The following is a 12,669-nucleotide window of genomic DNA, read 5'->3' as shown; positions in this document are numbered from 1 at the left end:
TCTTCGCCGCTCAGCCTTCTTTATGGTCCAACTCTCACGTCCGTACATGACTACTGGAAAAACCATAGCTTTGACTAGACGGACCTATTACTTAAAAACACATGAACTGCATGATGTGGACAGTGTAAATAAAGCAGTACAAAGTAGGAAGCAGTGCATGATGCCCAGTGCCCTCACTAGCTAGAGCTCTAAGAAACTACATTAAGGATGAGGAGGGTGGTCCCTTTTTTAATGTCAAAAAACATGTACCTACTTAGTACTCTATTTGTATTAGTTCCTCAGTCATGTCTTACTCTTTGCAACCCCATGGACTGTAGTCTGCCAGGTTCCTCTGTCCATGGAATTCTCGAGGCAAGAATACTGGAGTGGGTTGCCATTTCCTCCTCCAGAGAACCTTCCTGATGCAGGGATCGAACCTGGGTCTCGTGCACTGCAGGCAGATTTTTTACTGTCTGAGCAGCCAGAGAAGCCCCACTTAGTACTGTGGAATCTGGCAGTTTATAACAAGGAAACAGCCTCTTCCCGTCCTCAGTACTCTGCCACTGCACAGTCATTTCCGGCTCTCTTAGCTTTTCTACAAATATGCTTATTCAATATTTGTTGTCACCTGTCATAACAGAAGAGGCTTTAGCTCTCTTGTGGCCCACCCTGCCCTCTCCTTTTCTCCCCAGTTAGGTAAATCCATATTCACTATTTAGATTACTACATGACTCTCCACTGCAGAGCCAAGAATGGGGCTGTAACTAAATGACCTTTTTGTGTGTTTATTTATTTTTCATGGAGTTCATAGTTGGCCTGTTTTTCTCTCCTTTGCTTAGTTTTCTGTGTATACCAGCTGATGGTTCTTCTCCCACCGGGTCCGACAGGTCCTCTGGGCGTGTCCCTTCATCCCCTGCTTAAGGGAGTGCCGTTTGTTTGCTAGAACTGCAGCAAGCACTTCTCCTGGGAATTCTGTTTGCCATGTTCTGGGCCAGATTCCTCAATTCCTGGACCCTGTGTCCTTTTTCATAGTTCTTTTACCCCTCACCTGGTGAAGCACATCCACAGGTACCTTCTCTAAAACGTCACTAGAGTTGGGCTTTCCTGGTGGCTCAGTGGTAAAAGAATCAGCCTGCAATGCAGGAGACTTGGGTTTGACAGCTGATCTGGGAGAATACCACATGCCACGGAGCAACTAAGCCCATGCACAGCTACTGAACCTGTGTGCTCTAGAGCCTGAACCGCAACTGATGAATCCCGCACGCCCTAGAGCCTGTGTTCCACAAGAGAAGCCTGCGCACTGCAACTCGAGAGTAGCCCCTGCTCGCTCCAACTAGGGAAACGCCACGCGGCAGTAAAGACCCAGCACAGCCAAAAAATAAATTATTTTTAAAAGAATCTTCTTAAAACTCACTGGAGTTAAAAATTTTAAGACACCATTTGTCTGAAGATTTTATTCACTTCATACATGTATGTGATAGTTTGGGTCGAAAATTGGAAGGTGAAAGTCATTTTTATGTAAGGAAATCATTTTTAAGGTAGTGCTCCCTTGTATTCTGATTTTTCGTAATGCTGTTGAGAAGCTCCATGCCATTTTTGCTTCTGACTTTCTCTGAGGTTCTGAAACATCTGACACATTACCATGTGTCATTAGTTGTTATGCTGCAGGGTGGAGGTTTGCATCCTTCAATTCCAGAAAATTGTTTCTTGAGTGATTTCTTCCCATTTTCTCTGTTCTTTCTGGAATTCTGATGAAGCCCACCACTGATAAATAATAATTTCAGAGAGAACAGAACTGAATCCTCTGATGTTCTTCTGTCTTCTCTTGTATTATCTTTTGGCTCTATTTTCTGAGAGATTTTTACCTTTCAACTCTTCTCTGGAACTGTTTTTAAAATTCTATTTTATTTTGTTTTTTGGCTGCACCACATGGCATGTAGATCTCAGTTCCCCAGCCGGGGATCGAACCTGCACCCTCTTTAGTGGAAGCACAGAGTCTTAACTGCTGGACCACTAGGGAATTCCCTAAAATTCTGTTATTTTAATTCTCAGCTCTTTTTGTTCTCTGTTCAGTCTTTAATTAAGGTACCTTTTCAAGGACATAGTTGAGTTCAGCACCATCAATCAACTGGATTTAAATGACATCTACAGACTACTTCAACAACACCAAAATACACATTTTTTTGGAGCTCACATAGAACATTCACCAAGACAGATCATATTCTGTACCATAAAAACCACTTAACAGATTTAATAGAAATCATTAAGAAAATCATTAAGAAAAATAATTGGAAGCTTTCAAAATACTTGGAGATTAAAGAGTAGTCTTGTAAATAATACATGGGGTCAAAGAAGAAATCTCAAATTTTAAAATATTTTGAACTAAATTAAAATGAAAACAACTTATCAAAATTTGTGGGGGCAGTGAAAGCATTGCTTAGAGGGAAATTTATAGCACTGAATGGATATATTACAAAAGAAAAAAGACCTAAAATCAATAATCTACATTTTCACCATGGGAAACTAGGAAAAGAAGAGCAAAAGTAAATCCAAAATAAAAAGAGCAGAAATCAATGAGATTGAAAATAGGAAATCAACAGAGAAAAATCAGTGAAAACCAAAAGCTGGTTCTTTGAAATCTTAATAGAATCAACAAGAGAAACTGCCTATTTTCAAGTCTAGTACTGGGTAGAAGAGGGGGAAAAAAATCTCTCCGGATAATTTTTAACCACATGCCTGCCTGAATAAGTCTGCAACCTGAATTGACAATACCTGGGTGATCCAAAACACCCCTAGCTGAGAATTTAAAGTGCCGGGTTGGTTTGTCATCAGGCAACTGATAAACATATTTCCTCTGTGGAGGAATTTACTTTTAACTCAATCTTAAAAAATTCCCATTGATAAAATTCCAAAAAGTATGAATTCACAGTCAAAACTCATGAATTGCAAGAAAATATGGCATTGTGAGCAAGAGCAAACGATAAACTTGCATAATCAGGCCTCAAAAACTTAAGGTACTGGAATTACCAAACAATATAAAATATGTGTTTTCAATATATTTAAAGAAAAAGGAAACTTAAAATGTAAGATAGCAAGAGTATATAAAATAAGCAAGTCTGAAAAGGAACCAAACAATTTCTAGAAATGATAAAACATTTGACATGTAAAACTCAACAGATAAGTGGGTACAACCACTAAAAACAGAAACAAGAAAAACTGCAATAGGTTGGTTTAGCAGCTGAAGAAGGACTTAACTGGGAGATAGATGTGTAGAAATTATCCAGAATGCCAGAAACAGAGAAAATATGAGCTATGTAAGAGACAAGGAGGATGGAGTAGGAAGGTCTAATCAGAGTTCCAGTGGGGACAGAGAAAGATGGTGGAGAATTGAAGATAAGACAATTTTCTAGAGCAGATGAAAGACATCAATTCATAGAATCAGGAAGCCTAAGGAATCCCATTAAGATAAGTACAAAGGAAACCACACTGGGACACCTCACAGTAAAGCTGCTGAATACCAAAGATAGATAAACCTTTAAAACGGTTGGAGACGAAAAGTATCCTCAAAGGAACAGCAGCAACAAAATGGAGACCATAAAGACAAGTTTTCAGTATATGGACAGGAAATAACTATTAGCCTGGAATTCCACATCCAGCAAAAATAACTTTAAATAAAAAATTAAAAAACTAGAAAAGACAGGTGATGGCACAAAGGGGTAGAAACTTATCCAATAACTTAATTAAAATAGAAAAAGTGACTACTTCAAATAGAAAACATTTAAAAATCCATATTCAGGCCATTCTTAGGAGGCAGAGAATGAAAGTAAAAGGATAAAAACTCAGCATATTTGGAACAGAAGGGAAATTTCTCAGCCTAATAAAAGACTTTTTCTTTTTTTTACAAAAACCAGCAAATATATTTAATGGTGAAATATTGAAATTATTCCCTCTAATGTCAGAAGCAAGTCAAGGGTGCCCATACTTTCCTCCACCCAGACAGAGAGGCAAGAAAAATAAGAGATATAAAAAGTAAAATGGAAGATTTTTTTTTTTTTATCATAGAGATGATAATACATACAGAAAACTCAGAATTTTCAAGTAAATTGTAAATTTTAGATTTCTTGGACATAAAAAATTATTTTCATAAGCCATGAATAACAGCAGCACAATATCAAGTACTTAAGTTTAACCAATTTATGAGAAAAATAAATTTATTGAAAACATAATGGAGAGATACACCATGTTCATGACTGGAAACTTCAATCTCATGTTGATGTTGATTTTCCCCAAACTGATAATATAGATTCAGTTGGGTTCAGTCACAGTTTCAAAGGGGTTTTTATTGATAGAACGTAACAAGCGGATTCTAAAATTTATATGGAAGAGCAAGGGCCAAGTATAGATCTTAGGGGAACACACACAGGTAGATAAAATGATCAGTGGGACAAAAGAGAAAAATAAATTGTATGTTCGATGGATTACTATACAGCAAGCAAAAGGAATGCCTTACAGCTACACATATTAATTTGGGTAAATCTCAGAAACATGGTATTAAAGGAAAAAGCAAATTGCAGTAAAATAAACATGGTGTAGCTTCATTTATATAAAAGTCAGAAACATGCAAAACATCTATAATAAATCACAGAGCAAGCAAGGGAATGATTCAGACGGCAGTGTTTTCCTCTACCAGGGAGAGGTACAGCAGGGATTAGAAAGGAAAGGGTATCCACCTGCACTGGGAGCGCGGAGTCTTAACCGCTGGACTGCCAGGGAAGTCTGGGTATCCATTTCTGAAGTGGGGGTGGGGAGGGTGTTCTTTAAATATTTCCTTGCATCCCTTCACTATTTAATTCAAAACCAAACAAAACAAGAAAAGATTCTAGAGGATGGGGGTAAAGCAGAGAAGGAAACGGGAAGTCTGCCAGAGCTTATGTACAAAGAGACAGCTACAGCAAGTTCCTAATAGAGTTAAATAGTAATAGTGCATGCTGTTTAAAAAAGCAAAGTCCTAGCAGCTCAAACCTTTGGGGGCATGGGCAGAGCCTTGGGCTTCTCTGAGGGTTCTTGGAAGGCAACCTGCCATGTCATCGGAGGGCTACCCCCTGCCTCAGCAGCATTTGTAGATTTTAACTCAACCCGACTTTTGGTCCAGCCCCTCACCCCCACCCTCCCCAGTTCCCCCAAGACACAAAGCTTCTTCAAAAGCCCACACCTCCACCGCAGTGGGGTAGCTGCTTCGCTGCAAGGGGTCAGGTGGGTCCTGGGGGGAGGGACAGTCTAGCTGCTCCTCACAGAGATCTTAAATCAGTCCCTCTTGTCGGCCCCAAACCTCGCCTTCCATGGTGCTGGTGGAACTCCAGACCCTCTCCAGGGCCTCTGCAGGGCTTGGGGATTTGGTGGCCTCTTGGCCCCTCCCTCGGGGAACACTTAATTGCAGCGTCTGGTTCTCTAGGAGGGTAAATGAGCTTCTATCCACTTTTCATCTCTCGAGATGTTGTCAGGTTCTTTGGTCTACTGCTGTCTCCCTATTTTCTCTTTGTAAATTTATATCATTTTTCATTTCTTTACTATCACTTTAGATTTTAAGAGGAAACAAGTAAACTCACATGGCTAAACTTGCCACGTGTAACGGGAAGTGTCTACTCACTATATTTAAGTAAGTGTTTAACCAGGAGCTCCCGAAGAGGCCAGAGGGGAGGAGCTTAGCCATCTCGGCACCATCCTGCACAGATGCTTGAACATCCCTCCCCCCACCACCCGGATTTCTCTGCCTTGATTTTTTTGGTCAGGCAAAAAAGGGTGAAGTACAAAGTGCAAAGATCTGGGTTCATAACTGGACTCCTCCATTTACTACCCCGTGAAATCTTATCACATCACCCCTCAGAGCATTAACGTTCTTCACTGGCATAATTGCTGCCCAGGGTACTGGGTTAGCTGGAGACAAGTTCAGTGAGGTTGTGGCTGCTGACAAGCTCCTCACTATAAAGCACTCAACCTGGGAAGAAGTGTGGGTTCTCATACCCATGGACCACTACATTCTGTCTTAGCCTGCTGTACCCTGACTCCCCAGCCCCCCTGCCCCAAGGCCACAGGAGGCAGAGCTCTGGATCCTCACACCCTCAGGCATTTTGTGGTTCCCAGGCCTGACAGTCAAAGGAAACAAAAACAACAGCCCGGGCCACGGAGGAGGACCAAAAACCCACAAAGCTGGAGGGAGTTCCAGAACCAAGTGGGCACTTTATTAACCTGGCGATGGGGCAGCCAGGCAGGCCGAGCAGCCCCTTGCCAGACCTTTCACAGTCCTCAGGGGCCACTGACAGAGGCTGAATCGCAGGGCCCAAGCCCTGGCCCCTAGGAGTCCAAGCTGGGCATGGGCAAGCCCAAGGGTGGTGATGGGAGTTGCTGAAAGCAGGCATCAAGTACCAGCCTGCCTCCCTCTGAGGCTGGGGGTGGGGGTGGGCCTGAAATGAATTACAAGTCCCCTCTCCTTGCCTTATGCAGCTTGCACAAGCTCGGGCGCTTCCTGGAGTCAGGAAGCCATGAGTCCCACGTCGGCTGCGGTCTGGAAGGTGATCCCGTCCCCCGGCAATGGGGAGGCCAGGAAGGGCCAGAGCCAGACGAGGACCCAGCGGGGCCCCAGAGCTGCCTGCAGGTTGTGGCAGGGGCCCAGGTCGTACACGTGCTGGCCCCGAGCCCACTCCCACGTGGTCTGGCCCCTGAGCAGCAGCATCCCATGGAAGAGCAGTCCGGCCCCGCACAACAGCGCGCCCGCCACGCACGTGTCAGTCACAAAGGCCAGGGCGAACTGTGCCAAAGACACTCTGCCTGCAGGGGGAGAGCAGAGAGGGTAAGGGAGCAGCAGCAGGCCCAGCCCTCCCAGAGCCTGGCCCCTGCCCTCCTCCCGTCCCCTCCTCTGCCATGGAGCAGGGCGCGTTCTTCTGCTCAGCGACCTGCAGAGTCACTGCTCGCTGGCCAGCTTGTGCTGGCTAACGGGAACACACCGGTGAACTGGGCACACACAGCCCCCTGCCCTAGACACAACCTTCACTCCTGCACCACACCCTTGTGAGCACCCCCCACGAATGCCAGGCTAGCATCTCCAGTCTCAGGGAACTCACAAGAGATTCAAGGGATCATGTCTCAGTTACTTAATGACAGACAGCTGTGATGGGTGTGATGCCAGCAAAAGCATCCTGGACCATCCTCATCTATAACAGGTAATAAGTATCAGCTGAACCAGTGAACTGCAAGATGCCATGAAATGTTTCACCAAGCGAGAGAAGTCCGACACAAAAGGTCACGTATTATATGGTGCCATTGATATGAAATGTCCCAAATAGGCAAATCCATGGAGACAAAAGATCAGTGGTTGCCAGGGGCTGGGGGCACTCGAGGGTGGGTGATGGGGAGTGACTGCTTAAGGGATAGAGGCTTGCTTTTGGGGGCAATGAAAATGGTCTGGAATTAGACAGTGGTGATGGCTGGACTACACTGTGAGTATACTAGAGACAGCTGAATTGTGCATTTGAAAATGGTTACAATTATGAGTTTCATGCTATGTGAATTTTTCTTCAGTTAAAAAAAAGAGCTGGCTTCACTTTTCACCTGAAATTATCACAACATTGGTAATCGGCTATACCTCAATACAAAATAAAAAGTTCAAAATAGAGAGCTGGGCTTCTCTGGTGGCTCAGTGGTAAAGAATCCATCTGCCAATGCAGGGTTCAATTCCTGGTCCGGGAAGACCCGCATGTCACGGAGCAGCTAAGCCTGTGTGCCACAACTATTGAGCCTGTGTTCTAGAACCTGGGAGCTGCAACGACTGAAGTTTGTACACTCTAGAGCCCTTGCTCTGAAACAAGAGAAGCTACTGCAACGAGAAGCCTGCATTGCAACTAGAGAGTCATCCCTGCTCACCACAACTAGAGAAAGCCTGCTGAGGCAAAGAAGACCCAATGCAGCCAAAAACAATGAATGAATGAATTAAAATGCAAAAATTAGTTTATATAAAAGAGCCTATGGTGGGGGTGGGGAGATGACATGCAAACTTATTAAGAAGCTCAGGGAAATAAACTTCATCTGTTTTGAGAGAGTTGTCTATTTCGGGTGGTGTCTGAAGTTTGCCTTTTCATACTTTTCATGGGGTTCTCAAGGCAAGAATGCTCAAGTGGCTCGCCATTCCCTTCTGCAGTGGACCACGTTTTGTCAAACCAGTCCATCCTAAAGGAAATCAACTCTGAATATTCATTAAAAGGACTGATGCTGAAGCTGAAGCTCCAATACTTTGGCCACCTGATGCGAAGATGTGACTCACTGGAAAAGACCCTGACACTGGGAAAGATTGAAGGCAGGAGGAGAAGGGGACAACAAAGGATGAGATGGTTGGATTGCATCACTGACTTAATGGACCTGAGTTTGAGCAAACTCCAGAAGATAGTGAAGGACAGGGAAGCCTGGTGTACTGTAGTCTATGGGGTTGCAAAGAGCTGGGACACGACTGAATGACTGAACAACAACTGAAAGTTGAGGAGGTATTTGCTAGGTGAAGAGAGGAGAAAATACTCTGTTTGAAGGTCCTGAGGCAGGATGGAGAGATGTCTGCAAAACTACTGAGTGGATGGTTCTGGAAGCTCAGGAGAGAAGCCCAGCTTGGATGTGCAGATTTGTGAGTGGTTGGTACCCAGGTGGTTCTGAGACCCAGTAGAGTGTGTAGGGAAATGAGAACGGTGCCTCAGCCAGGAAACCAGGTCTTTGGGGACCAGAGAGAGGGAAACCAGAAAGGAAGGAGGAAACTCAGAGTACAAGCTGTCAGTGACGTCCAGGTAGAGTCCTTTCAGGAGGTGGAAGGCCATCAGTGGTATGAGGCTGAAAGGTCTCATGAAGCAAGAAGAGAACTCAGAAGGCTCCTCTGGGTTTCATGGAGAGAGAGGCCAGGGGTCTGTAGCAGTGTTGAAGAATGGGTGGGGGCTGAAGCCAGTTTGGAACAGGGGTGGGGAGAGGCAAGGAAAAGTAGCCTCTGAGCCCAGCCAAGTTCTTTGACTTGGCAGCCAATGGAAGAGCCAGAAAGCCTGAGCTGGAGGAGGAGGACACAGGATGAGAGAGGCCTGGTACCAGCTGGAAAACCCAAAGGAGGCCCAGGAAGGCAGCCTGGAGTGGCCGGAGGAGAGGCGACCCACAGTGTGAGGCCTCCGAGCAGGGAGAAGGGGCTGGGTACCCAGGGAAGTTGGGGCAGTCAGCCTCCGCCCCGGGACAGGACAGCCAATTCTGAACTACTTTTCTCTGTGATGGATTTTTAAGAGAGATGGGGGTTTGGAGGACAGGAAAGTGGGAAGGTTTGAGCTGCAGTGGAGGACAACCAGGAACTACTGAGGGCCTGCTGAGGTCACAGCCGTGAATGTGACAAGTATCAGCTGTCACGAAGGACAAGTATCAGCAGCTCTAAGGAGACACAAGGGCAGACACAGAGGAGCCAGGAAGGCACAGTGGAAGGAAGATGGAGCCGAGAGGTGCTGCAGGAGGTTGGTGGAAATGGTGCAGGAGGGCGGTGAAGTGGCAGGTGCTGACGGACAGAAAGGTGAGGCCCAGGAGCTCCTGTCAGAGTAAAGAGTGAGCTGGGTAGGAGAGGAGGTGGGAGCAGAGAGGGGGTGACTGATGGGGTGATTTGGGAGGTGACACATTTTGGATTCTGATGGACTGGGGTGGGATGTGGGAGGCGAAGATAAGAAATTGGGCCATCGGGGCCATTCACCCAGACTTTTGGATGCCGATGCACTCAACAAGGCCCAGGGCTGAGAGAGACTTGGTGATGGACTGTCTTCAGTGACTGTGGGGAGCAAGTGGGAAACCGTGGATGACCAAGGTGGGTCATTCGTTCAGAGAGGAGCAGCTGAGGGCCTGAGTGTCCATGGAGACAGGGAGGTCACTGAGGAGGGCAGTGCAGGAGGCCAGGGTCAGCAGAGGAAGGCGCTGACAACCCCACTGGGCCTCCTCCCAAGGTCTCCCCTGGGCCGCAAGGAGGGGATCCTGGGGACAGAGCTGGGTCTGGATAGGATAAGGAGACATACTCGCTGTTCGGGGTGGTCCGGAAGTTTAGTAACTGCAGGACAAGGTTACAGAGAGGACTGTGGACAGCTCAGGAGGAAGGGGTTGGGGAGAGGAATCCCAAAGCATCACGGGGGGCATCATGGGGGGCAGAGGACAAAGTATGAAAGGCCAGTGGGGTTTCTGTTTTCGGTGGTGTCGGAGGAGAGTATGTTCATCCAGAACACAGCCTCTCAAGCAGCCTCCTGATCCAAGACGTCCCCTCCCAACTTCCAAACACTGGACCTCCGCCTGCCTGTAACCTTCACTGGCTCCCCACTGCCCAGCCAAGTGAGGGCCATCTCCTCACGTCACATTCAAGGCCCTCCATCACCCAGTCCTCATCTACATCCTAGCCTTAATCCTCACGTTTCCCTCCAAATGTCTTCCCTGCTCTCAACCTCCAAGTCTTTGTTCACGCTACTTCTCTAGGTCTGAATGCCACGTCCCTACTGAGAATACTCCCTCACCATCCCATCTGCCCCGCCCAGTGAAATCCCACCAGTCTTTCCTCCTCTGATTCTCTCAGCCAGAGCTCTGTACCTGTGTCCAGGCCCTGTGATTTACCAGACTGCACACCCACGTGAATACCCAGCTGCCCCTGCCTCCTGAAACTGACCTTGGGACTGGGTCCCTAGGGCACTACCTGGAGAACCCGCCAGGAATCCCATTGCCCACCAGGATGGGCCTCAGCCTCTGTGGGGAGGTTCCCCCGACCCCCCCCCCCCCCATATACACACACTCCCCCGCATCCAGGGCTCCCCACCTGTGAGCAACATGAGCCAGGGCAGCAGGAGCAGGGCGGCAGTATGGAGGGGTGTGTGGGCTCGCAGCAGGGCCGACAGGGCCGGGCCCAGCAGCACAGAGGCATGCAGCAGGACACCCGCGCCGTGGAGCAGGAGACACAGGAAGGGCCGGTAGTTGCGGAAGCCCACGCAGCGGCCCAGCAGGCGGCAGTGGTGGTCCCGGCGGAGGATGCAGATGCGGCAGGCTGAGCAGTGCCCACTGCGCGGCGGCACCTGGCTTTGGCACTGGTAGCAGTAACTGCAGGGAAGGAACCACAGGATCAGTCCCTCCAGAAGCTCGGAGAGCCCGTCATGGTGCCTGGATCAGCCCCTGAGCCCATCCTGGGGAACCAGGCACAGCCCCTGCCCTTGCTAAGCTTCAGGTTCTTCACGGGGGAGTAAATGCAGGCTGAACACCACTTCCCAAGCCTTTCCACTTCTAGCACAGCAGGTCTGACAATGCCAGTCCTGAGGTCTTTGGCTGGTTTCTGACATCTGGGAGCAAACTTTTGTCCTCCACTGTTACCAGCTTGGTCCAAGTCACCATGAACTCTGCCCTGAATTATTGCAACAGCCTCTTGACTGGTCTCCCTGATTCCACCTTTATCCCCTCTACTGTAGTCTCGCCCCAGCAGCCAGACCGATCCTTTAAAAATCTAAGGGGAATTCCCTGGCGATCCAGTGGTTAGGACTCCTCACTTTCATTGCTGAGGGTCTGTGTTTGATCCCTGGTCCAGGAAGTAAAATCCCACAAGCCTGACAGCGAGACCAAGGAAAAGAAATAATAAAATAAAATCTAAATCATATGCCTCCTCTGCTCAAAACCTTGAGATGGCTCTCCATTTCACTTCTGGTAAAAAGCAAAGTCTTCAAAGTCTGTTTACAAAGTCTTTATATCTCTAAACTCTTCTCCCCCTGCACACCACCTCAGCCACACTGGCTGTCTTGCTGTTCCCGAAACATGCTAGGCACACAACTGCCTCAGAGCCTTTGCATCGCCTGTCCCTTCTGCCTGGCACATTCTTCCCCCAGATGAATATGGCTAACTCTCCCTTCTCCTTCAAGTCTTTGCTCAAACGCCACCTTCTCTATGAAACCTACCTTGACCACCCTATTTGAGACTGCACTCTTTCTGTTTCCTGACCACCAACACCTTCTAACATTCTACGTTATTTATTTATGACCCTGAAGTTTATCATCTGTCCCCTCCCCCACTGAAATCAGGAATACGGTTTATTGTACCTCCAGTGCCTGGAATAGTACCCTGCACATAATAATGTGCTCAATAATATTCGTAAGTGAATGAATGAAACTCGTTCTGCCTTCTGGTTGTAAAAGCGTTCTCTGGCTCTAACAAGCGGCTCAAACATCTTCAGGTCCTAGGGCCCTCCCCCTGCGCCAAGCTCCCGCTTCTCCCCCGCGCCAGATCCCGAGCCCCACTCACGCCCAGCCCTGGCCCAGACCACGGCCGGCCAGCATCACACCCCGGATGCTGGGGTCCGAGCGCAGGAAGAGCCCCACGTTGCCCAGTAGGTTGAGCAGCTGGAAGGCTGCCAGAGCAACCTGCAGGGTCCGGGCCAAGGGTCCCAGCGGAGGTGGCCCGGGGCCGAGCACTAACACGTAAGCCAGCTCCAGGCCCACCGCCGCGGCCCAAAGTGCGGTGAGCACGAGGGGCAGCCGCGCGGGAGCCGCCTCCGCGGTCCCCACCGCCCAGGGCTGCCCCATGGCCTGCACCCACTAGCGGTAGGACCCCCCGCTAGTACCCCACCGCTTCCGTATTGAGGCAGGGATAGTGGCAAACAGACGTCTGCTACAACCAATAGAA

At 48.0% G+C, this 12,669-nt stretch overlaps 1 protein-coding gene across 2 annotated transcripts; it reads right to left on the bottom strand.

Annotated features, from left to right (window-relative positions):
• Nucleotides 1-5,801: 5,801 nt before the first annotated feature.
• ZDHHC24 (zinc finger DHHC-type containing 24) lies at nt 5,802-12,656 on the bottom strand. 2 transcript variants are annotated; one of them, XM_061163085.1, is made up of 3 exons: nt 12,289-12,656; nt 10,826-11,103; nt 5,802-6,804 (listed from the first exon to the last, which is right to left on the bottom strand). In XM_061163085.1, the coding sequence occupies exons 1-3, from the start codon at nt 12,567-12,569 to the stop codon at nt 6,509-6,511; spliced, it is 855 nt and encodes a 284-aa protein (XP_061019068.1). In that variant the 5' UTR covers nt 12,570-12,656; the 3' UTR covers nt 5,802-6,508. The 2 variants fall into 2 exon arrangements, with proteins under 2 accessions (XP_061019068.1, XP_061019073.1); XM_061163090.1 differs by lacking the exon at nt 12,289-12,656 and adding an exon at nt 12,087-12,246.
• Nucleotides 12,657-12,669: the final 13 nt, after the last annotated feature.

This window comes from Dama dama, chromosome 2 (genome assembly GCF_033118175.1).
Source record: "Dama dama isolate Ldn47 chromosome 2, ASM3311817v1, whole genome shotgun sequence".
Taxonomy (NCBI): domain Eukaryota; kingdom Metazoa; phylum Chordata; class Mammalia; order Artiodactyla; family Cervidae; genus Dama; species Dama dama.
This window is presented reverse-complemented; position numbering and strand designations above follow the sequence as displayed.

What these genes read in the sequence shown, in the direction of transcription:
- ZDHHC24 (XM_061163085.1), bottom strand. Translation starts at nt 12,569, where the DNA reads ATGGGGCAGCCCTGGGCGGTGGGGACCGCGGAGGCGGCTCCCGCGCGG. An exon ending in GGTCTGGGCCAGGGCTGGGC is followed by an intron (nt 11,104 to 12,288) that starts GTGAGTGGGGCT and finishes CCTTCCCTGCAG; the next exon opens with TTACTGCTACCAGTGCCAAA. An exon ending in CTGGCTCATGTTGCTCACAG is followed by an intron (nt 6,805 to 10,825) that starts GTGGGGAGCCCT and finishes CTCCCCCTGCAG; the next exon opens with GCAGAGTGTCTTTGGCACAG.